Source organism: Chaetodon trifascialis, chromosome 2 (genome assembly GCF_039877785.1).
Source record: "Chaetodon trifascialis isolate fChaTrf1 chromosome 2, fChaTrf1.hap1, whole genome shotgun sequence".
In the NCBI taxonomy this organism is placed as follows: Eukaryota; Metazoa; Chordata; class Actinopteri; order Chaetodontiformes; family Chaetodontidae; genus Chaetodon; species Chaetodon trifascialis.
Window position 1 is genome coordinate 15,814,748 of NC_092057.1, and position 27,969 is coordinate 15,842,716.

Here is a 27,969-nt window from a genome sequence, read left to right on the forward strand (position 1 = left end):
GCGTGTGTGCGTGTGTGTAACTGTCTGCAAATGTGAGTATGTTTATTTGTGTTATCATAATTTTTCGGTTCAGCTCTTGCCTCCGAGTTCATTTCTGTGCAGAGATTTAGTTTGCTTTCTTTTCGGTGTGTGTTCAGTGTGTGTTTGTACACATGTGCGTGTGTGTGTGTGTGTGTGTGTGTGTGTGTGTGTGTGTGTGTGTGTGTGTGTGTGTGTGTGTGTTCACTCAGTTTTGCCCTTTGTCTCAGTTTTGTATGCTCCCAAATTTGTTTGTTTCTCTGATGTCTGCAAATGTGTGCGTGTGTGTTTGTATGTATGTGTTTATGCAAGAGCATGCTCGCAGGCTCTCTTTCCTCTTTCCCGCCGTGGCCATTGTCACCAGATGTCAGTGCCTGGGAACAGAGGCAGACAATGGTCACCAAGAGCCAAAGGGCAATCGCCTGGGGAGGGGCAACACCAGTCTGTCGCCTAACAGGTTTATGTTTCACCCACACTGTCATTTCATCTGCAGGTTTGTGAGAGAGTGGGTGCCGCAAGTAGTTTGACGGTCTTCTCTCACCGTAGAATACAGAAGTGAAATTTCTTTTTTAAAAAACTGTGAAGAAATGCATCGGGGAGAGTGTTGAGGCAGGAAGTGAGAATTGCGATTGAGAGGGGCAGTAGTAGTCGCATCAGCACTGCTGATTTGAGGAACAGGGTGGAGTGCAGCTGTATAATGTGTTGTTTTGATACTGTATCACAAGGAAGGGCTGAGAATATCCTGGAATGGAGATAATACCCAGGAAGCCTTTCCCCAGCAGCCGCACGGTGCGAGCCAAACAAAAGAAAAGCCTGACTGCAATCTTGATGGAAGACAGATTAGTATCTTGGCCAGAAAGCCCTGACAAAGCAGAGAACCACACAGCTCAGAGGCCCTTGGGAAAATAAGCACACTGACAGTAGCATAGCCCGCGGTGTCAACGTGAGGTCAGTTGAAGAGGCTCCCACGAAAAAATGCTTTGTCACTCTCACCCAGTCGTCTTCTGCTCCCTCTATCTGATGGAAGGTGTTTTGAGCAGCCAGCAATTACGTGCATGCACCTGTGCTAGCTTGCTGTCGGTTTGCACAGTGAGTTTAGTAAATAAGATGTAGCTGAAACATACTGGCAGCTATTTGTTGTGTAGCTGGGACAACTCAGCCTGAGATTTGCAGATTTGTGTGTGTGTGTGTGTGTGTGTGTGTGTGTGTGTGTGTGTGTGTGTGTGTGTGTGTGTGTGTGTGTGTGTGTGTGTGTGTGTGTGTGTGTGTGTGTGTGTGTGTATGTGTAAATGTAAAGAACCACCATTGCTGGTTCACATGTAAGCCAACAATTACAATAATTGATCTGTGGAAGAAAAAACATCAGGCAGGACATGCATTGGGTGTTTGTGTGATCAGGCTTGACCTCCCATGGAGAACAAATACCTATTGTGGCCAATGAGGACAGGACATAAAGGTTAAGGACCAGGGTCTCTTGCAGAGGCCTTGTTAACCACACCATGTGTACAGAGACCAAAACAAAAGAGTGAGGTTGATTTAGGGTGGTGCTGCCCTGCAGCTGACACTCATATGCTCAATCTTCAATCATGGGAAACAAATGTTTATCATGTATCTGAATATGCATCTTTTAATTTGACATGCTTACAGTATTTAACATGCTCGGCATGTTGCTGAGCTGTTTAACCTTTGAGTTCTTTAGTGACAATGAAAGTTCATATTTTTACTCGTCCACCTTGTGGAAACAGCATAGGCGGAGGTCAAAAGGCCGGCTGGGTGAATGGGAAGCAGAAGGGTGCTTCTGGTGGTTTGGAAAACTAAACAGACAGGGATACAAGGCTCTAAAAAGGTCAGCAGTGTGAATGGCCACTCTTCAAAACTCTGCGCCCTGCTGCCAGGACAAAGGCTTCCCTCTGGAGGGCCGCACATGTTTATTGTAAAGAGATTCAATGATATTCTCTCAGCTATAACCCCATTTCTTTAAACCCTTCTCCCCTTCTTTCCTTCTCTCGCTCAGTTCCACTTATCTCCCTTTCCTCCCGCTCTACCTCCCCAAGTGCGGAGGTGCACGTGGTGGATGTTGCCTAATTACCCATGAACACCACCAGCTGAAGTGGTCCTCTGAGAATGATGTAAATCTGCGACATTTACAAAAATGTCAGTGAGTTTTTAGAGGAAGAAATAACGGCTGAGAGAGGCCCATTATAGCTGAGCGTTTTATTGTGTCAATGTGTCTCCCATCCCTACGTTGGAAGATCTGAGAGTTTCATTTTGCCGGGCACTCTAATATGTCCTCAATCCACAGAGACTGAGCAGATGACGTTGAGTCAGGGATGATGCAAAATGGCTCCAGCAAAACAGACTCTGAAATTCCCCCCAGGCGAAATGTGGTTGCATCAGTATTCATTACACCTCAGAAAGTTTTTATATGAAAACGTAGTTGCTGATGAGTATTTATAGGCTTGTGTTTCTGTTAGCATTGCATTATGATCTTTATCATTACTACTGCTTTCCATTTAAACTCTCCACTAGTCACTCAACAGAATAATTTTTACTAATGATGAAATAATCAATTTCCCAACAAAAACTTTAATCCTCAGCAATGTTGATACATGTATTAATAAGCAATTTATCAAGGAACAAGACTAAGAGTCAATAGTCATGCTAGTAGCTCCGTGAGGTTATCTTTAGGCACAAATGCTAATGTCTCGCTAACAAGCTCACAATCCCACTGCTAACATGCTGATGTTTAGCAGCTATAACATTAACCATATTCACCAGCTTTAGTTTAGTTTAGTTTAGTTTAGTTTAGTTTAGTTTAGTTTAGTTTAGTTTAGTTAGCATGCTAACATTTGCTAATTAGCACAAATCCCATTATCATTTGCTTAACAGGTATTTGGCCAGAAACCAAAGTATTGTGTACAGGAGATGTTTTGACCTGACGATGGTGCCACATGAATTGTAAGAGGGTCATCAAAGTCATTAGAGTTTTTGTAGCAAATTTCATGGCAATACAGCCAGTAGTTGTCGAGATATTTCAGTCTGGACCAAATTGGTTGACCGACCATCCAATATTACCATCCCTAGAGCCATGCCACTAACACGGCTAAAAGTGCCAATTATTCCCTGGCTCCAGATGGTGGGGGGGTGGGGGGGTTCACCTCTTTTCTCTATTTTATATCGCTGTAAATTGAACACTTTTGCATTTTAGACAATAGGTTGGACAAAGAAAGCATTTGAAGACCATCTTGTCACTGGCGGTTTTCACTGTTATTTTATTTGAACAGATTAAACAAAGATTACATTTAGGCGCAGCCCCAATTTTTATTCATGATCAAAGAGTATTACAGTTAATGGACAATCCTTGTCGCAGCGCATTATTTCATTTGGATTTGGCATTCCTTTTGCCAATTAGCTTATCTCACCGCTAACATGCAGATGAGCTGGTGGTTGTTGGGGTGTGCCCCTTAAGCTCAGAAAAATGAGATTGTCTTATTGAAAGTGTTTGACCTCTGTCCCTGTTTCTCCTCTGGAAGTCTGAGTTGGTTCTCCATGGCTTTATTACTGAACTTGTCCTCTTGTTTTGACATGGGTGTTGCCTTTAATTCATTTAATTGGAATGAAAGCATGAAGAGGAATGGTTTGACCTGTTTGTGCAGGGTGAGGCTACAGACAATGTGCCTGTAGGACATCCATAGCCCTGAGCTAGTCTCTCCTAAGTCTTACTATCATACTGTGACCAGTTATACTGGGACACATGACTCCCTCCTGTTTTTCATCATTCCTCTTTTTGCCCTCACTGCAGCACGTGACCTGATTGGTTCAAGAGTGGCCTGTGATCTGTTGGGCTTGTGACCCCTGTGACCCTTACTGAGAATGAAAATATCGTGATCAAGCCATAAAACCATTTCATGCTATACTTTAAATGTCTACTGTTGCAAGAGATGTCTGTGCCTTGAGGGAAAGTCGCCCTGAAGCTATGCAGTACAGGAGGCGAATGCAACCTAAAAAGCTCAGCCTACAAAACTGAACCCAGAAACCTAAACTGAGGAAGCTAACCTAAAATCCTTAAGAGGATGTGGCCTAGTGCTTCTCAAAATCCATCCATTTTTTTGTCAATATGGCACCTTCTAAACTCCAAACGGGACCCCTTTCAAATGGGTTTCCTTCCTCTACAGCCACCCCTTACTGAGGGTAGAGAGGTGGGAGCAGGGGCGGGAGGGACCTTCAGAGATTCCCCTGTGCGTTGGACTTGAAAGTTTCTGTCTCTGTGAACTTAACATCAAACGGTCATGGGCTGCTGCTGGCTCTTTGAAGTGGCAGAGGGGGGGTATCAGAGCTGAGTACAGGCCTCTGCCTCGACATGTTATGGTTCAAAATGGACTCTGCCACAGTATAAAAACAGCTCTGCTAAAGGTCTTCTGAGAATGGCACAAGATCAAGGCTACGGCCTTATCTCTCAGTCACCATTCCTATCACATGAAAAGGGATCTATAGACCTACTACACTGACATTCTACACATAGTTATTATAGTTCCTCTCTCTCACCTCACTTCAAGGCTCAGATTGGTGTTTTCTATAGAAAACCCATCTGAGGTTTGATGTTTTATTGGCCAAAAATGTCAAAAAAGCAAACACTCAACTATCACAGCTATAACTTTTACAGCCTCTTCTACTGTTGCTATAACACTGGCATTACTACTGATGCTATCACTAATACATCACCTGGCTACTTTAAATACAATGTCAGTGCTTAAGTTAAGTTTTACTGAAGTAGTATACTTAAAAAGCCCCAAATGCTCAATCAGCATTAAGGAGTGTGGGTGACTTCACTCCCAAATGTTTAGTTTTTCCACTTTAAACAATCTTGTCTGAATTCTATCCACTCATCCTCCTCATGAGCTCACATCCTTTGCTGATATTTTAATTCTGATTCACTTTCATTTTCGATTACTGTGCATCCTCGTGTACCATACCTATATTATTGTACCATATCTGTGAAACATCCAACGAGATCTTTGACATGATTTTATTTACTCATTATTACATTGCACATTTTAATGCAACTTTTGAGCAGCTTTTTCACATTTTAAAACCACTTTTGAGCCCCATTATGAATTGCTAATGTAGAATTTTATAAGCCTACTATAATGCTACTATGACAGTTTGTACCACCTCCACCCCAACCACAGTATGCTGTTACCTCTGTCACTATTAGTCTGCATCATTACATTGTACTTACTAATAAAAAGATATCAAATGTGCATAAAATAGCATACTAGACTGGGTAAATGCCACGCGGACATGTTATTGTACGTACTGATTTGTCTTTTATTCTATATAGACCACATACATGAGGACGGGCACAGGGACCATGCGGACTCCTCAGCCGGAGGGGGGCCGGGCTCTCGTTTTCCCATGCACCACCATCTACTGACATTGGCCACTGCTCCACATTAAACACCCCGCATTCATTGAAAAGAAAAAAGAAAAGAGGAACCATCTGACAAGAGCAGCATCCACTGGTAGCTGCCTCACTTCTCACTGAGCTCAGCACGTCGCCAGAACCGAAGCCACGCAAACTAAGAGGGGGAAAATGGCCAAAAGTGAGGGGCAAAGAGGAGGTCTGAAGAGTGAGGAGTTCTTCTTTGATTCCGAGGCGTCTCTCTTGGATCAGCAAGATTTCGAGATGTCTAGTTGTCCTTTCAATGACGTCTTCAACTCCAAAGACTCCCACATGGAGCAGATCAACACTTTTCTGAAAAATGTACAAGTTTTGCTGGAGGCTGCTAGGTTTCTTGAGAGCGCCGACAGGAAGGACGGAAGTGAGTTTATTTGTTCTGCGTTTGATCCCTTTCATTTGCCTCTGAATTTCAGGGAAACAAGACTTCATTGTCAACAGACTCAGACAACAAAGGGCTGAGTTCATTCAACTAAGCACCACTGCCTGCTGTAAGCACAGCCTGTACCCGAACCAGACTAACATGAGTAATATACTCAGTGCAGTTCTAGGACGGTAAACATGTGCACTTTCCTTATTTTATGGACTCTTTTTTTAACCTGCATTATCTGCATGTTGGGGGCATCGCTTTGCGACTGCACAACTCTCAACCCAGGAATCTGTAATTTTTCCCTACAGCATAGATAAAGCAATATGACATAATGATTGGGTGTGTGGGTGTACATGCTGGCTACCTCTCAGATATGATAAATCTGACCACATTGCAGCGCCCTCCAACTCAGTTTAGGATGATGTCATTGTGCCCCCGCAGACTCCGTCGACAAACCCAAATCTTTATAGAAAATACGCAGAGGACACAACTGAACGATGCATCGGACATTTATACTAACGTTGCAGTGTCGGGCCTGGCTGTTTTCATTATTCTTTTTTTATAATTTATAGCCTGTGAGGAATTAGCCAGCTCGATATAAGGTTGACTGCAGATGACATGTTTTTTTGTTTTTTCAAATTGCAAATAGATCTACTTTAATGGCAGATCATTTGTAATAAATGCAGTATTTAAACTGACTTTTCCCATAACAATGATGAATGATGTAATTGTTTCCTTTGAACGAGTCATGAAAAAAGATGTGTTTTTCCCATCGCTTCCGTATGCGTCTGTCCGCTCAGGGCTGTTTTGTGCAGAAAAGCAGAGCACATGGTGCCGATGCACGTTGCAAAGTCTTTTGAGTGATATCACCTTTTATAATGTAACGTGGGAATTTTTGCAGCAGCAGATCGCAGCAGCTCATCTCGTCTGACGATTGTTTGCTTCCTGCTATTTGTGGGCGTGCCGCACTGGTTTCCACATGGCGCAATGCTCCTCTGCGGTTGGTTAGGACTCCGGCTCAACCCTCGACGCCTGTCAAAGCCGTCCGCCAATGAAACGCCCGGTCGATCGTGACGTCATGTGTTGCTGGGCCTGGCTTTAGGCTGCAATCACACCCCCACGGTCCCGTTGAATCATGGGATTTGTAGGGCTTATTTTGCGGGGAGCAGGAGACTGTGTAAAGATGACCGTCAGAGGAACAAATATCACACACTGAGTGTTATGTTTAGTCAGTAACATATCCAATAACCCCTTTAATCGATCCATTAGTGATTAGCGACATTAGTGAATCGGTTAAGATTGGCTTTTTATTGTTGTTTTTACAAAAATTGGCCTCTGAGCAATTATCATACAGTACTAGAAGACTGTGATCTAGAACAATGTTGGATATTTCATTATTTTTATTTAATCCATTATTTTTCTTCATTGTCATCAGTAGTAGCAATAACCTCGATTAGGTTTAGCAAGAATAGTAGTCACCACATTATCCTCAAATAGTTTTACTTACTAAACTGACCTGACATGATTAAATTTTTGAAATATTAAATAATGGCCATCGTTTACTTAACAGACAACAGTAAAGGCAGGCTAAATTGTGAACTAATAGATATTTTTCGCCTTTGATGGTATTTTTATAAAAGCACCGGAAGACTCGCTCCCCCATAGTGCATCGCGCTTGGACCGGCCTCTCCTCCGTTAGGCCCCCGCCTCTCAGCTGTGCAGCTAGGTAAACAAACAGGAGAGGAGAGGAGAGGAAACGAGCAGCAGCAGGCACTGTGCTGGCTCCAGGCTCCCTCGGGGAAATTTTATATAGTTTGTATGCATTTTTTGTAAAAGATTTAATATCGTGTTTCCTACGAACTTTTAATACTTTGATACACTGGTTTTGACATTTTCTAACAACGAAACCTGGCAAGGATTGGCTACAGCTTGCCAGCTTGGAAGCACTGGATTTTTTTTCCTCTCATTTCGACAAAGGCTGCTGGTGAGCCGGCGAAGACTCTGAACAAGATAACAACACGACGTGTTTTTCTTAAGTATCATTCCGTGTAGTAATAACCGATGCACTGTCTTGCCACTGTTTAAAAGCGAGCTGTCGTCTGTGCTGTTCGCGAAGCTAACGGTCCGTGACACCGAGGAGAGCGTAACTGTTAGCTAACGTTAGCGGCAGCCAGCCTCAGGGAAGAATGACGGCGGTTCAGCTCATCAATATCCAGCGGTTATTGGAAGCTGCGGAATATCTAGAAAGGAGAGAAAGAGGTGAATATATATGTTCAAATGTGTGTGAAGCTGAGCAGTGAGTAATTGTCAGCAAACGACGCTAACATGCTCCGCTGACTGCTTTTAAAACCGGTGAGGGTTGTTGCTGTTTGACAGTAAACACCAAAAAAAGGAAGTGGTGTCAGCAGACTTGATGTGGTCTGATCCGGAGCCTATTACGTGCATGTCCACGTCAACCTGCAGGACTGTGGCATATGGGCTGAGAAAAAAAATGTCCAAACTCAGCTGACTGTTAACCACACGTTTTCTTTCAACAGAGTGTGAACACGGATATGCTTCGACATTTCCGTCAAATCAGAACACAAACTTCCAGAGGCAAAGAAAATTCCGAAATAAGAAGTTCAGCAGTAACCACAATAGGTAAGAAAGTGTTGTCACGGTGATAGCTGTTCGTAATGTTTTTATCTCTTACATGTGGCGTACTGGGATGATGATGATGACACCATCTGATTATAAACAGTCGCTTTATGGCAACGTTTGGTAAACAAGCGAGCTGTCAACCAAAGGTGAATACAGCGGTTGGCAGCAGTACCCGCTTTTTTGTGAAAATATGTTTGAATGGATGTTTCTGAAACTCATATAAACGTGTTTTAGTACATAGGTGTCCACACCACTGTTTTGTCAGCCTGGGGGTGGGGGGGTGAGTACCAACGGCTCTGCTAGCTTTTCATCAGCTGATTGTCAAACGGACTGCAGTGGCTGAGGTTAGGGATCGCGGTGAAAGTGACGGCTTTGAGACGAAAAAAGTCAATTGTAATGTTATGCATTCCTCTCACACCTGGTTAAATAAACATACAGGCTTTTGCTTTATTTCCAAATGAGTTATTTTTGAAGGTTTTAGTGGAAGTCATGCTCATTATTTCCCATGCCAAATGTATTCTACACTGTGGGAGAGACGGACAGTTTTGTCTTTTGCCCTAAGGGAGAAAAGCTGCTATTTATGGCCAGTGTTTGCAGACATCCAAAGGTGAATACATAGAGCCTTTTGCAGGACTACGGATGTTAAGCACAGTCAGTCATTTGCTGTTTCACCTTTATCTAAACAATATCCCAGAAAGCAAAGCATGTTTGTGCTGCTCATGTTCTTTGCTCCTTTTGGATGCATCATCAAGTTGTTGATAATGTGTTGCAGAACATAATGTTTGATAGTCTATTCTGTTGTGTAGCTGGATGCAACACAGTCTGATAATCACATCACTATAGCTGCCACAAAGATTAGAGCCCTTGTCAAGCACAACGCTTTCACTGATGACAGAAACTCACATTTAGCAGTCGGAGAAGCAAGCGACAGTTGTCCAAAGTGAAGCCCCTTTGGCATTGTGTTTCTTCCTATTGCTAGGCTGCTTATATTAATCTGTCCATTGACAGTCATACATCAAACACAAGACCCCCACCACCACCACCACCACCATCTCTCTGTGAGCCTTTTAATATTAATGTAAGAGCAGGCCACAAACAGGAACTGTGCATTACTCATCATGAGCGCAGAACACTGCCTGTTCTGCATGGCAACAGCCACGATCATATATAGGTCTAAGCCCGCATTCATAACGCTTCCAAAGAGTTGGCCGTAATGGGGAAATTCCTTGTGAGTGCTTAGATTAATAATGTTTCAGAACAATATCACAGTCTTAATATCAAATTGAATCCTCTGAAAAGATGGTTTTATAACATATCTTGCCCCTACAGCTCCTAATGCAAATAACACTTTACGAGCAGGAGGGTGCAGATTTTCAAAGCATGATAGAAAATGGCACCAGGAAGACTGTGGTTTGGTTCTGTTCTTTACAGAGACATGTTCACAACTCCTTTAGTCAGGTAACACCATATAGCATTTAACATAATGTCTTTGGGTCATGATGTGATGAAGTTTGATTTAATTCCCACGAAACCGCATTATATGAATATCCCTGGTGCTATCAGGGTCACTGATTGGGGCACACCCCTACGCCACGACTAGTCTACTTTTATTCTGCAGCACTATTTACGGACCGCTGACTTGGTTGAGAAATCTTGCTAATCAGTCAAAGTTGTGAGCCATTCTCACTACTTTACATTACAGTGCACACAGAAGTAAAGGCACCTCGCATCAGCTGGAGAGTTTACAACTCACATCTACATAATCTTCTATGTGTTCATTCTGAGTGACAAAACAAGGATTTCATGATTGACCAATGACGGTGTCTAGATGAGGCCACACAGTGCATTTCCTTTAAACAGTGTTTGCTATCTGGCACAAGCTTGCTCCAGCTGCAGCCACCTTCTCAGTGGCGTGTTGAGGCTTAAAGTGATGGGCTTATCTGACTCTGTCCTCTCTTGCCTACTGTTTATAGCAGGGTTGCTTTATCTCCTTGACCCACTCTGTGTGTGCATATACATGCACCACCACCACCACCACCATGTGTGCATATACATGCACACACACATACATGCCTACAGAATGAAGTGTGCTGCAGTTATGTGTGTGGCCTTGAGCCAGTTTATAATCTGTATTGCATTGTTGTTGAGGTCCAGACACGCAGATATCTGATTCAGGGAAATGGGTTTGTGATGATAAAAGCCAATGGGAACGCAAGCTGATTTAGATTGATCTCTGGTGAAGTGTGTGTGTGTGTGTGTGTGTGTGTGTGTGTGTGTGTGTGTGTGTGTGTGTGTGTGTGTGTGTGTGTGTGTTGCTTGATTATGGGGCCCATGGACCAAAGATCTGCCTCATTTTTGGGTTAACAGAATGTGTAAGTGACATCAGCATTGCCCTAATGGACTTATAGTCTGTATGGGAAAAATAATGCACGTGTTTTTTACATAACTTTCTTCATCATTGTCTGCATTATTACCAGCTTTTGAAACTTTTAGCTTTTTACTTATCAGCATTTGTATCTCTAATGACACTGTCCTTTGCTTTTCTGCTGTCATTTTCAAGATGAAAATAGCGATAATCACTCCAAAAACCTGACATTATTACACACCAAATCGAATTACGGTGAAATGCTCAGAGTTTTGACAGGATTACAGATCAGAATGAGGGTTTCCAAGCAACGCAGACACAGTGCGAGCACAGTGACAGCTGATGACGCAGACAATGCACTCCAAAGTATTCATCTTCTGTTAGCAAAACTATTACTCTGACTCACAAACAGTTTTGGAAATCAGTGGACCCACTGCCATTAGACAGTAATTATATATGTATGTAAAAGCCTGCATTGAACACAGGACTGTGACTATTCATTTTCCCTACAAAGAACTCATTTGGAAACTGAGGCCCATTTTAAAGATGACAGTTATTAGGGTTGTAGCAGCACAACAGCAGAGATGGGGCTGCATTAGATTAACTAGTTTTGTGATTTTTATGTGAGACTGGTTGGCTGATGCAGAGCACAGTCATGCATGACTACTACAAGGTTGTAGAATATGTAAGTTGAAACCTGTTCACATGTGAGCACTTAGGTTCTCACAGTTTTTCAGGAAATGGCCCCAGAACAGCTTCCTTGTGAGCCCTGTGATAGCAGTCACTCAACATAGCCATAGACCATGTCATGTTACATCAAATATATTGCCACAGTTGACTTAACATCCAGTCTTGCATACTGAACTACACTTACACTAATGTGTTCAAGTAGATACATACAGGGTTTTATTGGTGTAAATAATTAACCTTGAAAAAATAATTTCCTCTGAAGCAGGACCAAATTTTTACAGACTGGACGGAAGTCCCGCTGTCATATTCTCCCCTTCGTCCTTCCTCCCTCATTTTTATCTCCTGTTTTCTCCATATTCCCTGCTTCAGCATTAACAAGATGGCAGTTTTGTCAACTTAGGAAAAATCGTCAAGCAAAGCATATTGCAATATCAATAATCCACAATATAGAGAAGTGCTTTATACTTGACTCAGGAGAGTATGCAGAAAAAAAAAGAAACCAGGGCCCCTTGAGGCGAGGTATAGTGCAGTTTGTGTGGATGGGAACTTGGCCATTTAAGCATCAGGAGGAGGGCTTGTCTCCCTTCAGTATGTTGCCACACAAAGAGACTCTTAAGAACCAGCTGATTCACTTTACATTATTAACAGAGCACTGAACTCTGACTGCTGCATGCACAGGCTGTGCATATGTGTGTGTGCATGCTCGCACTTGCCCAGCAGCACATGCACACACACGCACTCGCACAGTATGAACTTTGGTGTGTATAAGAGGCTGCAGTGTCACACACACACACACACACACACGCACACACAGAGAAACATCCTCCCAGAGTAGTGCTGTGCATTACAGGGGAAGAGGCTGTATAATGCTACAGGGAATGCCCGGCTGTCATGATGACGTTTGTTGGTGTAAGGGCTCCAGTGCACTGTGTCCACACTTGTTCTCGTTTGGGATCAATTAATAAATGCATGCATTTGATTTGACAAGATAATTCACTGTGCCTCTTTTGGCCCCATGTTTGGAGAGCACATATAGTTGACGGAATGAATCACCTTTTCAGGAGGATCAGATATTGTTGCTCTGTTGTGCTTGCTGAGCATGCAAAAGTCTACATTTGCTCTTTATTTGACAACCTCTGCTGTCTTTGCAGGTCCACACACAATGAGCTGGAGAAGAATAGGTGAGTTTGCATTACATTTTTCAAAGCGTTTCACCTTCAAATCATACAGCCCAGCCTGCAGGCGCATGCACACCCTGCCCTGACATGTGAATAAGTCCACCATGTCCTGTTTTCGTTTTGCCCCGTAATATTTTTGCCCTTCTTCAAGTAAGCACTTCCTCTTCAACAGGTCCTTAAAAGCAAAAGTAAGCAGTGACCCAGTTGTGTTCAGTTAAGGAACCTTCCCCTTATCTTTTCACCTCCCTGTTTCCCCCTCTTGTGCACACACTCTTTGCACCTATTTAGAATTATACAACATTTTGATTGCCGAGCTAAGGGCTTCGACTTAAATGGGCAAGCAAGGGTGCGTGTGCAGAGCTGGAACAAAAGTCGGGAGTGCAGAGCTTGTTTGATGCAGAGATGTTGTTTGATTGGTGTAGTAGTGGCAACAAAGTCATCCCCACATCTGAACAGAATGTCCCATCGCTAGTTTACTGGCTTGTACATAGTTCTGAACTGAGTTGTATCTCTGCAGTCAAGATAGTATCTGCTGTGGAAGAAATGTGGGGTATTCATGGAGACTGTGGCTTGTGATGGTTTACCAAACCGTCTTCTTAAGGGAGCGGAGACTGGTTTCTTAGAAGCCCTTATCAGATTGAGTTCACCACCCACATAGGGTGCTTGCTGGTGTTTATGCTCTGTGACTTTGCAGACTCCAAGAGTCAAGCTGTTGACGGTTTTCTTCAAGACCATGAATAAGAGTGGCGAGACTTGCAGGATTTATGGTAAATGGAAGAAAAAAACTTGCCTTCCATTTCATTATCTCTGAGGGTGTGGGTACAATGAAAGGATGTGGGAGGCTGGATCCATTCAGTGTAATTACATATCACCTCGGCCTGTTTTTCTCGCCATTCTTCCTGGCAGCCTCTTCTGAAGGGATGGGAACATTGGAAGGATAGGCATCCAGTGAGTTAAATATAGACAAGATTTGATGTGTCATCGTGGTGCTCAGATGCGATGCCACACAAGGCTGGCCAGTCGGCTGACTGGCCTCGGCAGATTGCGGCACCCATGCGGGGTTGCGTTTTTTTTCAGTGTCCCACCCACACAAATACATTAAAGAAAAAAAGGTGCCAGCTCAGATGTTTGTTCCTACAACACAGCATGAAAGCTGAGTTTTCGTCACGCCACATTCTTGCAGTCAGCCACTTTGTAGTATTGCCTGTTCCTATGGCCATTTATGGCATGCAATCATCTCTGCCAGTCACAGCAGACCAGTGTAAAGCCTGTAGATGGCAGAACAGAAGGGATCCTTGTAGGTTTTAGATGGCGGCATACGAGCACTAAATTATGGTTACTGCAGATCCTTGTAGATCCTTGAACCATCAGAGAGATAGTTTAATTAAGGGAAATGAAACACTATGCATAATAAAACTGATTAAGCCAAATGTCAAAAACAACAACAACAACAATAAAAAAAAACACTACCCTCTCATTTGCGCATGTGACAGCGTTAGATTTGCATCAGCGTGTTTTCATTCCTGCCATGCATGCAAGCATCCTCCGCTTCCTCTCCGCACTGGCTCCACCTTGCTGGTCCGTGCAGCCATGCAGACTCAGAGAGAGGGCTGCAGCAGGGCAGGGTGGGCTGAGAGGGTACAGGGCTGGGGACAGGCCACACCACTGAACCCAATCCAGATATTTCCCCACTCTTGTCTTTGTTTTACAGCGCAACACAGTGAGCGTGATGTTGCCGTTTAGTCGTTGACCAGGACGAGGCCAATTGAATTTTCTTTTAGTAAAAAAAGAGGGTAAAAATTGAAATGGTAATCCATCTTTTTAGAAGCACTCTTAAAGTCAGAATCATTTATAATCCCTCCTTTTTTGCTAGCCGTTAATCCAATTCCCTTTAAGCACGTGCCTCACTGTAAGCTATACGTATCAGGCATAGTTGTTCACCCAAGTGTGTCAGGCTTATGCCATGATTCTACGACAGCAAGCAGCGGCGGCTTTCCTTCCATCTCAGCAGACTTCCAAGTCTTGTGAATTGGAGTCAGCTTCCTTATGGTCCAGCCTGACTGGGGCCTTTTAAAAAACTTATCAACCCTGTTTATCTGCCGCCAGCGAGACAATTTGCCTCGCATGGCTGCCACAGGTCTTGATAACCTCTGTGACAAGTAGACTCATCGTGACAGCAGAGACCACAGGACGTGGATAAAAGGCACCGAAAGAAGGGGGGAAAAAACCCTACCCTACATTCCAGATGCTCACACTGTGCAGTGGGACCAGATAACGTGGTGGCTCTGCCGCTTTGATCATGTACCTTCTAATAAGCCTATTTTACTTCCACATGTCACTGCTGAATTACACTGCCATAGTGGGGTTTAACAGTAAAATGCCTGCACGTTGCCGTTCCACCGCTTTGATCTCACAGCCTCCCATCTATTAGTCCTCTTTCTTTTAAACATGTTAATATCAAATTCTCTGGCTCAGGTTAGCTGTTTGATGATCCTTGTTTGCTGAGATGTTTTTCAGTACAGGACTAAGGTATTCCACGGCTCAGAGTTTAATCTGTTGTTATTCAACTGGTTGTTTTTTTCTTACCTTTGTGGATGAGGACTCTGTTTATGGATAATCAATACAGCAGGGTTTTACTTGCGACAATAAATCCACAAGAACCGTCGCTTATCATTTACCTTCCACTGCGACCTATTCATTTTAATGTTGTTTGTCAAGGCCAGGCTTATGATACACACAGCAAATTATTTTTTCCACCAGTGCTCAGGCAGTGGAAGCAATATTAGCTTTTCTGCTGGATTCTTTATGAGAGGAGTCAGGCAGACAGTGTGTGTTAAACACCCTTCAGTGTGTGCCTTTGGAATATTAAAAAGGCTCAGTCTTGCCCATTAGACTTGGAAGCCTGATGTCCTTGGGTGGCATGTAAGGAGCATCCATGAGGTCTGCCCTCTCGGGATTTGTTTTGACTCAGTGGTATGTGAAATGGTAAATGAAGATAGTCATGCCTCATTTGCAATCATGGATGCTCTGTATTGGTGAGGGTGTTCTCAACTGTCAGGGGTTTTTTTTGCATGTGCGTGTGTGAGAAGGTTTCTGCCTCTTGCTGCAAAGTATACGAGCTTGTCAGGATGTATGGGTCGATTTTGAGCTTACCCCTCTCACTTAACTTAAACATATCCTATTAAATCTAACTTAAAACTACAGACCTTGTGGTAGTTCACTACTTAAGGCAAGACAGTGAAACCTCTGAATAGCACGAGGTGTGACGTTTTTCAAGTGGTACAGATCTCAGTTGGGATTGAAGCCTTTCATGTATTTCCATTCTTTCTAACCAGTGGGCTATGAACTCAGTGCTGCTGTTCCAGCCTTGGGGTTGGATGAGCAGTCAGAGATGAACAAGCCTGGCTACATTTACTCTGGTGCGCCAAGAAGAAAGTCAAACTGCTTCACCAGTCTTTCTGTTGTTTTCCCACTGAGTGCAGCCTATTCTCAGGCTTTGCTGCAGGGCCTAAAACTGGGACCATTTGTTCTGACCAACGTGACGACTTGTAAGCTTTTCTTGGCTCAGAAAAGCAGCTTAAGGGACTTGATCTTTGGTCTGGTGAGCCCAGCAAGAGCAGGCACACGTGCTGGGGCACGCACCCTCCCCCTCTCAGGCCACCCGGTGCTGGTCCGTGATAGCCTAGCTTGACTTTGGCTTAGCTAACGACTGTGTCAGAGGACAAGGAAGTAATTGACAGGCTGATGGGATGAGCAGAGAGATAGGTCAAACACACCTGACTAAGGGAAGCTTTGAGCAGCACGCAAGCCTGATCCACACTCCCACTGTGTCAGTGTGTGCACAGTGAGCACTTCCGCACTGTAATTAACGCAGTGAGACATGAGCCAGTATCGAGGTGGGACCAGCCACCACAAACAGTCAGATGGTCACAAATTGTGGCTGTGGCTACAAGTCTACCAAGCAGTGTGGCCAGTGCCTAGTTGTATTGAGGAAGCCATGTTTTATTTAATGTTAAAGTCAATCTTGTTCACAGAATGGTGAAAGCACCTTGTTTAAGCTGTGTACTTTGCACTGCAGGAAAGCACCTATTCCCTTCAGCAAAGAACAGATCTGCTCTGAGTTGAGCTTTAGAAGGGGTAAATTACCCTTCATTGATTTACCTTTCAATCGCACCAGCTCGCTGGGTTGCCAGGTTTCTGACAGTACACAGTTTTGTGGATTGGCACTCTTAAGGGGCTAGTCACATACCTTTTAAGAGAGGCACTTGCCATTACGATCAAGAAATTGAAAAATCCATAGGTCTGAAGACAAACAGCGAAGATCAGACCAGGTGTTCTAACTTCCTAATAAGGGCAAATGGAGGGGAAAAAGTGCAAGTGACAAGGGAGACAGAGCACAAAGAATGAGCAGACCTTTTGCAATCTTAGCATCCTGCTGATATATGCTCACTTCCTGTATTTGCTTCTTGCAGTGGAAACGTCTTAGTAAAGAGAAGAGCTTGGTAAATGGCAGTTTTTTTTATGAATTAGCACAAATGGAATAGCATCACCGCACCTCTCATGTATTATTACAATGAACCAATCAGCTTTTCTTTGCTGTAATTTCAGTATCAAATGCTGTAAGCCCTGCCATCTCCACTGGCTTGCTTTCAAACAGTGGAAGACTGTAATATTAGAGGTCTTCATTGTTTTGTCTCACATCTGCAGAATCCATCCCCACACACATGTTCTGTAGACAGGTGTAAAAAGGCCCCACACGGAGGATTGGATGTCTGCACTCGAAGGCTCACCCATCACTCCAATCTCGTCTCACTCTTCTGACCCTTGACTTGTCTTATCTTGGCGCCTCCTTGTTGTGCCCTTATCCTGCAAAATGCATCTGCACAGCATTCTGTGGAAGGACAGTGTAACCAAACGGAACAAGGGCGGATGGGCATACGGGCTTAGTCAGCAGATTGAAGCTCGAGCTGTCCTGTCTTCTTCTTATTTTCAATGACAGAAATTGAATGTTTTTAGTGAAATCAGTTTGTTCGCAGGTGTTCAAATTAATCAACTTGAAATAGGTACTGCCTGATCAGACTGTACCGCAGTATTCTGCTAAGTGTTCAGTTCCTCCCACGTACTGTGCTGTTCAGCCTGTGCCATTAAAAGCATTGTGTTGGGCCTTGTTGATGAGGCCAATTCAGGCCAAACGGATGAGGCCGCAGTTACATACTGTTCCAGGAAGAAATACTCCTCTTCCTCTTTCCTGGAGCAGCTTGTCACGTTAGCAGCTGAGCTAACTTAATCTGCACCTTAAGGAGAGAGAGAGAGAGAGAGAGAGAGAGACAGAGAGACGTTTATAGAAAGTGGAGAAAATAGGATGCTTGTTGAGGACACAAGACAGACTCAATTAGGCTAAATCTGACTATGGCTTCTATTTTTAGCCGTACAGCTGGGGAAAAAGGGGGAAACACCACGGCCTTCTGACCAATCATAGAGGTTAGCGTTTCACCAATGAGAGCAGTGAGATGAAGAAGCAGTGAGAGAAGTCCCCACCCCCTACCCTTGCAGCAGCTACCGCACATCCTTTGTCATCATCAGTGCATACACTTAATGTCATCATTTTTGCGTGAACTGAAGTCTAAACTCAGCGGAAACACCAGTGTGCCAACTGGGTTAAGTGACTTAGCAAGTTAGTGAGTTTAGGCGAGGGTGAAAGTGAGTGTTTGTTTGGACGACATGTTTAAAGGTTGATGGAGTGCACTCCCATGTCAACCCTCTATTGCATGTATTAAAACACCCCCCCCCCCCCCCCCCCACAACCCCCTCCCACACATGTCCACCCCCCTCACCCCCCCTGCCCCCAGAGCCAACATCTGGCTGCATCTCCCTGGTTTTACACCAGGCCCACTTTCGGAGCCAGGCCATATTGGAGTTTTAATCCAAAGCCTCTGGCCTCACCCCTCGTGTCACACAGGGCTGAAAGGGAAAGTGTGGGTTGTGGGTGGGTCAGTGACTTTGCGCGTGGTGGGATTCACAAAGCGAACAGTTCAACGAATGGGAAAGCTGGATGGATGCGACATCTATGGTGGCGTAAGGCTTTAAGACACTGACCATGTGCATTCGCAGTTAAGATAGTTGTTGCATGTCATCACTCTACTAATAAAAATAAAGCCAAAATGCCCCCCAAAAAGGGGTTGGACACATGGATGTCACATGAAGCTGTGCACGTGTGCTTTAAAGGGATCAGGGGCATTTGCCAAAGACCAAGTGTATTGATTACATTGCTTGTTTCAATTCTTGTGATTATTGTATAAAAGTGCGTCTCCTCCTGCACCTCTTTCCTCCCCATTCCAGTATTTCCACCCCCCAGGTCTGTTTCTATGGCCGTCTCTTTCCTTAACTCCATCTCTTTTTGTCTCGCCTTCTTCCCCCTTTCTCTCTCTCTTCCAACCTTTGTCAGTGGAGCAGATTAAGAGGCAGTGTGCACGTGTGAACTAATCCGTGTGTTGGTGATGGGTTTCAGCCCCAGAGTCTCTTGGCCCTGCCACACAGCTAGCCCCCCCACCCCCAGCTCCAGTGAAGTCTGCATGTGTTTGTGTAGGTGTGTGAGAGCACGTGTTCATGTCAGTAGCTGCTGCTTGAAGAGGGCAAATTGTTGCACTCTTCTTTCAGCCCTTTTCTTTCCAACCCATCTTTTGCTTAATCTCTGTCTCCTCTGTTTCTACTTTTCCCAATCTGTCCTCCATCCCTGCTCTGCACTGTTGCTATGCGTCATGGCGAATGTTGTTTGTGGCTTGGAGTGGCTTCAGCGGATTTGGCGTGACAACAGCTTTGGTCTGCCTAGCAATCAAATGCGTTTCACTTTATTTACCATTTGTGACCTTGGGATTGGTTTAGCAGGGGTGGGGTGGGTTCCTGTGAGTCCAAATTGATTTTTGAACTTATTTGCATTTTATAGCCCCCAGTTTCCAGTGTGGTTTCAGCCCTGAATCCATATGCGTTTTTACAGTGAGCTTTGCTGCCAATCGGAACTCTCTCCTCCACACACACTCAATCTCTTTTTTGGGATTGAGGTCACAACTGCCTGAATGCTCACAAATGTCAAAGTCCCTCTCCCACACACCCACCCACCACATGCAGACTTGTATTTCCACCCTGCATTTCTTTCCCCACCACCCTGCCGTTTTACCAGAATATGGGTCATCAGCCAGCATAGCTCCCATGGAATCCCTAGACTTGTTAATAATTGTTTAATTCCTTAGACGAGAACGTGGTTGCTGTGTGTGGGGGAGAGATGAGCATTCCCCTCATTCCTCGGCCCTGTTTGTCAAACTTAACAATTGGCTGTCAGTTCGGACAGTGCAGTAAAACTCTCAGCGGGTGATTGAACGGTTACGACGTGGGCCACGGGCTCTCGCACCAAGATGGTGGCCTCTGAGTAAGAGCATTTTGTTTTTCTGAAAAGCATCCTGAAGAGTTGAGCTGCTCGTGTTAAAGCATGTTTCTATCAACAGGCACAAAGTTCTGTGTCTCCGTGCTCACTTCACATTCACTGTCAGGTGAAAGATAAAGATGTGGAGATAAACAGAACTTCTCTTACACTGACAGTTGAAGTAGCCTCATGATCACTTGCCTGCAGTCACTGTCAAAACAAAGAACATACTATTACTGGCTTAGTCCCATCTCTTTTGTAGCTCAGTGAGTAGAACACACCTCTTAATCTTTAAAGATTACTTGTTCAGTTTCTAGCCATCCATGCATAAAACGCTTGCGGTACATGTGCGGAACATATAGCATGCACGTCTTTCATGTGTTTGCTGGTAGTTCGTAGTATTTGGCTAAACATGTCGCACTGCTATAAAAATTTGAGCCAGAACTTGAAACTTAAAACATAGATTTTAGTTGTTTGCCTTCGCTAAACCCAGTGGAGCTCCTGACAGACCGCCTCTCGTTTGTGCCCGTGGCTAGTTTCTGGGCAGATTACACAGGCATAACACTCCCCATCCTCCCCCACTCTCTATATCTCTCACCCTCTCTATCTCGCTCTGACTCTCTGCATCTATCCCATCTGTCTGCGTTTCATAAAGGAGATGAGGGAAGCATCAGTCTGTCAGAAAGAGAGAGCCCACAGTTGCTGTGGGGCAAAGATTGCTCTAATCTGTGTGTGTGTGTGTGTGTGTGTGTGTGTGTGTGTGTGTGTGTGTGTGTGTGTGTGTGTGTGTGTGTGTGTGTGTGTGTGTGTGTGTGTGTGTGTGTGTGTGTGTGTAGCAACACGACGGACTGAGTGACGCATCACCAGCGGACAAAATATCAGCACGCTAGCTTCAACGTACAGCTCTCATGTTTGTTTTTCTTCGTCTCGGTAACATGATGTCATTTAAAGTCCTCTAGGTTTCAACGGTTAGTGGCAGCACAGTGCATTGTCCAGACACCTAAGCACAAGTTACACGTGTCATCCATGGGCTAATGTTAGAACCATCTGTCAAATCATAAATCATCAACGCAAAGTTTTCAGCGAGAAGGAAACCTCGAGGAACGACTTTGCCATCCTAATCCAGACCTATTCAACATATAAGCTTGTCTCCATCTGCATTTGTCATTTCCTAAACCTGCCATTTATAGCTCAGATAATAACGCTGTCGCTGGCTAAAGCACATATGGCAGGCGCCAGTTTTGCAGCCAGGCTGTTCGCTCTTTGATGACTGTTCCAGCAGTCAAACTAGTGAGCGGTAGTTTCCCCTATTAAAAAAAAAACCCATTCAGTCAGGTGAAACTGTCTGTATGGGTGGACATGTGACCTTGGCTGTGCACCCTGACAGCAGTCATGTGACAGAGGGTAGAATGACTCCCACCCTCCATGAAAGGGAGAAAGACATAGAGGGCTTAAAAAGCAGAGAATCCTAGAAGAGGCATCTTTAGCAGGAACAACAACCCTGCTCTTTGTGTTAACTCAGCGAGCCAGTAAACAAAGGTGGTGAGCAAACACAGAGAGCCGTTGTTTTTCCTGTAGTTGTGTGTGTGTTTGTGTTACATTATAAATGCTCATGTCGTGGCTTCAGTGCGCAGGGCACAGTTCAGGTTCATTGTACTTTAAGAATGGATTTTTCACCATAAATTCAAGTCAAATGCAAGTCCTTTATTTCACTGTATGCCACTGCCAGTCAAGGAAAATTTGGCTAAAAATGACTCAGGTGTTGATGCAGGATGCCAAATGTGCAAAAGATCCGCCGAGCCATTGGGATTGTTTGTGTGATTTGTTTTATCCGTGATCATCTGTCCTCGACAGCTTTGAATGTGTTCAACAGCAACTGCAGCAAAGTATCATGGAGAGCAAATGTATAGGCTGCCATGCGAGTTGAGCCCTGCCCCTCTCCATTTATATTGTATGTCACCATCTGCAGAGTATGGCTCAGTGTGCCACATGTTCACATGTTCTTTCTCTATGTATGATCTGGGAGAAGGGCGCCTGCTTGTGATTTGCCTTTGTGACCAGTCGGGGCCATTTATGCGACCAGCGTCTCACGCTAACTATTTTTAACCGTGAAATAATGGATTTGGAATGTTAGGGAAAAATAATGCTCGAAACACAGAAAGAAAAACATCTGTGCCCACATTGTCTGTGTTTGATTTAATTACCCCCCACCACACAGCGAAATCATTTGCAGTTGATTTGATGTAGTGCTCAATGGACATGGCTTAGTCTACTTTAAATGAGGCTTTGCATTACAAAATACTCTAATCACTCCAGTAATCTTTGACAGCACTTTGAGTCATGATTTGCGGCTGCTTTAAATGAGCCTCGACACAGGAGCAGGAGTCAGGCGGAAGAGGAACAATAGAACACCCTCGCAAAGTCAAGTTTTTTCCTCTCCCTCAGAGGGCCTCTGTAATGATGTCTTAATTTCCTTTCGCATGTCAATTTAGGAGATTTACCACTGAGACGGTCATTGGTGATGTGTAATTAGTGTAATAACTGGGTGAAGGGTCAGATTTCCTCCCCCTCTGCATGTATTAGAAGTAGGTCAAATCGGGAGTGTATGTGTGTGTGCGCGTGCGTGCGTGCGTGTGTGTGTTAAATGGGTTTGAGAGAGTGTGGGATTTGCCAAAGTGAAGTGTATCGACTGGTATCTGGGCTGGAAATCTGACCCTCCCCTTTCAGAGTGCGTCCAGTAATTATGTCAGACATCTTGGATGGCCTGAGAAGTTATCCATTATTTATGTATTCACAAGTTTGGAATCTAGGGCAGCCATATTTTTTCTCCCATCTCTCGCTCTTTGACTAACGGTGTTGGTTCCAGAGGACTTTGAATGAAAAATAAGCAGAAATTCAGGCTGCTTTGCCAGCGCTGTTTTCAGCTGCTTTTGTTTCCTGAATAGAGGGGGAAAATGCTCTTCTGTCCACGTCGCTCTTTTTGTCCAGGTGTTCTATTATTGCCATTTATTTTATTCACATGAATATGCATTTTCCTTTTTTTCTGCTCACCTCCCTCCCTTCTCTGCACCCACTGCCCACAGAAAACATCAGGCATCAGATTTGCACAAATTCATTCCTGACAATCAAGTAAGGCTTTGCGTTAGTGTAAATAACATAAAAATGGACTAATTATCTTGACGGCTCTCTAATTATGTACAGTGCATGGCCATCAAGTGATGTCTTCAAAATAGCAGGATGCACCTGAGCAAGTAAAATTATGTCTCACATAATTTAGTCAAAGGGATTACTTCAAAATAACATCACTAGAAAAAGATTGTTTATGTAATGTGTGTCCTATTGAGAGAAAAGGAAAATAAGGAAAATACTGGAAGATTAGATGTTGTTAAAATCAGAGAATGTAGGGCTTCAAAAACCAAATGATCTCAGAAAATAACTCAGGAACTATGAGGTTCTTATGCGTATTTATACGCCAGTAAACATATGTGGGAAATTGCTGATAATGGATTCAAAATATATGACTTGTTTTGAGAAATTACGCTGCAGTTTTGTTTTTCCTACTCTCATGTTTTGAAGAAGTCTGTTGCATTTATATTCCTGATATTGGTATCAAAGACAGCTCATGCTTGCTTACAGACTGAATGGTCCTTGGCTAAGTTGTGCACCTCAGGAGCAGGAACAGCTATGACCCAGCTGAAACACAAAAGGTTCCCTGGCTTGTGGAAAATGTTCCTGTGGTTGAATATGCCTGACAACCGGTTCAGGACAAGATATTTTCAAGACGATGATGTTGGAATTACTGCTTGTTGTTGCCTTTACGCTTGTTTCAAGTCACGCTGACAAAAATGTTTAGGCGTGTTTGTCAGCTTGTGCCTAACCCTCATTTTTACAGACTACAGAGATATCAGATATCAGAATGTGTGCATGCATGTATTCAGAGGTGTGTGTGTGCCCTTCATCCAAAGGCACATGCACTCTGCGTGTGTGTGTGCACGGATGATACAAGGATGAGAGAGGTTGAGTGCAGAGCTGCTGTTGTTTGCAGCGCTGACGAGAGATGTACATATGATGTGCGTAGGCTCTGTGAGAGCTGTGGTGGGCAGCTCTCCCATACCAACAGGGAGAGCTTCAAAGTGCTTCTTTAAAAAGGACTGCTTCAATCACATCGGTGCCAGTTTGACGCATTTCAAGAACAAGTGAAACAGCTCCAGTGAGAGGAAGAGCAGTACAGAAACGATGACAGATTTGTTTTAATATAAACACTCATTTGTCACCGATTCTAATTGTTACCCACTTCTCTGTGTTTCTCATTGGCATTTAAGCGTAGAAATGAAACAGAGCTTTGCGTTTGAATTAAACTGAATTGACCCAAGAGGGAGGAGAAAAAGACAGAGAGTCATTGGATTTGGGGTAGAAAAAGGTCGTGCACGTGATTCATGGGAAGTGGGGATGAGAGAGGAGGGTGGATGAGGAGGAAAGGCGTGGTGCAGTGACCCGGGGCCGGCTGGCTGCTCGCTCACATGTCAAAGCCAAAAGGCAGGAGCTGCCTGCCTGCGTACCCATCTGGGGCCCATCAGGAACACGAGCCACAGGAACACACACACACACACAAGCATGAAAGAGATGCACACACACACGCACACATGCTGGTAGAGTGGAAGTTGCCCCATTGTCTCAGGAGGAAAGGGAAGGCCGGCTGTGTCTGTGGTGAGGCCGGAAGTCGTGCCTGTAGGATTTTGCACACCTGAATTCTCCCGTTTTTCATACGTGTAGAGCAGGGTGATAAATCAGTGAAGTCATTCTCAGTGACTCCAAACCACAAATTTGTTTAAATGGACAACCTGTTAAACCCAGTCTGTCTTCATCAGGTCAGAACTTGGACTGAAATTCAATAATGCCTTAAAAGAGACGATAAAGAGTCACCTATGTGTCCATGCATCACCTGCAGTGGCCCCACATGTGACAGTAATCATGATGACATGTACTGCAAGTTTTCAGCAGAATTGAAGATATGATCTGCAATATACAAATTAAAATTGAGTTGTATTGCAGACACATTGTACAATTTGTATGTATATAACCAAATAATTGATATATTGAATATGTTCAGTAGCCCTGAATCACATTTGTTTCACTTCCAATGCAGAATAAATTCTGTGCTGTTTCAGGGTCATTTGTGAACCGAGCTATGACTCATTGAGGCTTCACGGTGGAGGAGATGTATGAAAGTAAACAGACCATCTTCATAAATGCAAGCTAAAAGCTTCTGTCTGCACAGCTCTTTTAAAAATGTTGTTACAAGCACCGCATGTTTACGCAGCGAGTTCCAGGTAACTCCCATGAACTTGTGGGAGAGCGGCAGCAACTTTAGATGCGGTTCCCTTTGAATAGCCAGTTCCATTATAAATCGATCTGTGTTAAGGCTCGAGTCCACAGAAGCACACTGCCTCACAACCAGAGAGAGCGTGGGATTTCAAAAGCAGCGGGTTGCTAAGGTATACCCGCAGGGCAGCAAATAACACAAACCAAATAAAAACAAAATGAAACGCGTTGTTAGCTACACTCAGTTTCCCAGGAATCTCCTTCTGCTGAATACAAGAAAAAACAAGGCTTTTCTGCATGTGTTGTCTTCCTGTCAGCGAGGGATTTGGTATCCCTGCTGTGCGTGACAGTTTGGAGCACAGGTCCTGATAGCAACTGGCCACGTGTTATGTAATCCGCCACAGATGAAGAGTTCCCCATTCAGGCAAACAGCCGCTAGCTGTGCCATTCATTAGTGCACCAGCCTTCACTGCTAATAGTCTGCATTAGGAATGCTTTAATTTATAATTACTCCTTAATCACTTTGTTGATCTTTTCAACTATTTTCCACCGTATCTGTTGTAAAATAGATCCTGTCGTTGACTGCAGTTGTGGCCTTTTTTATTTTCAATAATTGCATCTAGGCTTTTTAAATAATTTCATAATGTGCAGTAGCTAAGCTAACTCACAGCACCGCTAATATTGCCATTAGTTTTGTCTACAAACAGGAAGCTTTTGGTTCCTTAACATGCTATTGCTCTGTCAGGACAGCAGTTTAACCCACTGATGAAAGTGAGACTGCATCAACCACAACCTACTGACACCTCCTGTCATCCTGTGATGACATCACATCCTTTAATGGAGTCTACCTAACCAATCCTTAGTCTCAGGAGCTGAGGACATGAAGTTATGGGGCTGCACAGTAAATCCATAGCTGTTTATGTAACTAGCACCAGCCTTTTCTAAGAACTCGGGCAAACAGTAGGCTCTGTTACTGGTTGCTGTGTTACGTGGCTACAAGAGGGCGGAGAGGTGAAGAGAAATCCTGGCTGCAGCAGGCAGGTATTTATGGTCACAAGCTGCCACTCATATCGTAAGCTGCAAATGGTTTAAGCTCTTTGGCTGTGGGTCGACATGATAAACAAGTCTTTTTAGGGATTAGAGACCAGTCTTGGGGGTTTCATCAGTAGCCAGAAGCTCACGACCTTTAACCCCTCAGTGACACAGTCAGAGATAGTGCTGGTGGTAAAGACATGATAAACCAGTCAACGCCATTATCTTAAGTAGCCTGTGAAGACATCATCGGTACAGCAGCAGCCTGCTGAGAATAAGAGCTCTTGACACTCGATGGCCATGAATTACACAATAGTACGGACACCCTCTTCACACACAGTCACACACTGTTCCTCAGACACTCCCTTTTATGCTTTTTGGGCACTTCTTTGCCTTCTGTAGTTATCAGAGTGCGTCATGCACCCGAAGATTAGGACAAATGACACGCAGACGTCTTACATCTGGCTATCAATTAGAGGCACAGCAAGGGTGTTTGGATGCTGCCACGCAGCAGCATGTGTTGCTTTAAAAGGAGATCATACAGTACGTAAGGTGACTGTGAAAAGGACAGAACCAGGACTCTGAGAGCTGAAAAGAGAACAGACTGCTCCTCTCCTCCTCACCCTCCCCCTCCTCCTCCTCCTCCTCCTCCTCCTCATCATCATCATCACGTGGGTGTGAAGGAGTGTTTGTGGTTTCTCACTGACTCTGCAAAAAATGGTCATTCGGCAGCCCCAACAAGTGACACCACACTCACTAATAGAAGTCTGAGCGCTAAGAACCATAATGGGATATTTCAGTTGTAGCCAGGGCCAGAAATGTGGTGGTACTCTGCGATGCCTTTATGGTCAGTGCACCCCCTCGCTTCCTCCGCACATCCGTCATGTCAGTTGGGTCAGGGAGAAGGGGAGGGTCGGGAGACAGACAGGAGTGGTTGTAAGTAGGGGTTATCTGAGGTCTGTCTGCTGAGATGGTTGTTTAATCTGAATGGGAGCGGAGGTGAAGATCGCGGTCTCCGGTGTCTGGACTGTGTTAACTCCTAACTCCTGACAGGAAAGACTGACATGCCCATACATGACCAGTGTGTTCTGCCCACATTTGAAAAAAAAAATGTTTGTATATGTGGATATGAAAAAAGTAAAAATGGGAGTTTTATGAGCAAGTATGTGCTTTCTTTGCATGTAATGTTAAGTGATATTTCTGTTAGCTCTTCAGCTACAGCTGCACAATAAATAATTGATTGTCTTATCAGCAATGTTGAAACATTCAATGTGCATGGCCTACTTAATTTGAAAATGGTTATGTAGCCAACAGTAGAGTACACTCCATGCCTTGTTTCCACATGAGCAAGGAATGATCAGAATTACAGCGTTGGACAAAATGGTCCGAACTAGAATCAGCGAGACAGATATTCTGCCATGTTGTCCTCTCTGTAACGTGTCCTAGACATCTCCCAGGCGGAGCTGCGTGCATCTCTCC

The 27,969-nt window shown here is 44.1% G+C and overlaps 1 protein-coding gene across 3 annotated transcripts in view; it reads left to right on the top strand.

The window, feature by feature from the left end:
- The first annotated feature begins 5,374 nt into the window (after positions 1 to 5,374).
- Positions 5,375 to 27,969, top strand: part of mxi1 (max interactor 1, dimerization protein) — a 29,016-nt gene continuing 6,421 nt past the window's right edge. For 2 of the 3 annotated variants that reach the window (XM_070976887.1, XM_070976876.1), the window contains exons 1-3: positions 5,375 to 5,840; positions 8,384 to 8,486; positions 12,693 to 12,722. In XM_070976887.1, the coding sequence (XP_070832988.1) occupies positions 5,612 to 5,840; positions 8,384 to 8,486; positions 12,693 to 12,722 (362 nt within the window). In that variant the 5' untranslated portion in view covers positions 5,375 to 5,611. Of the gene's footprint in view, positions 5,841 to 7,480; positions 8,106 to 8,383; positions 8,487 to 12,692; positions 12,723 to 27,969 lie in introns of those variants that run through there. The other variant, XM_070976896.1, reaches the window with a different exon arrangement.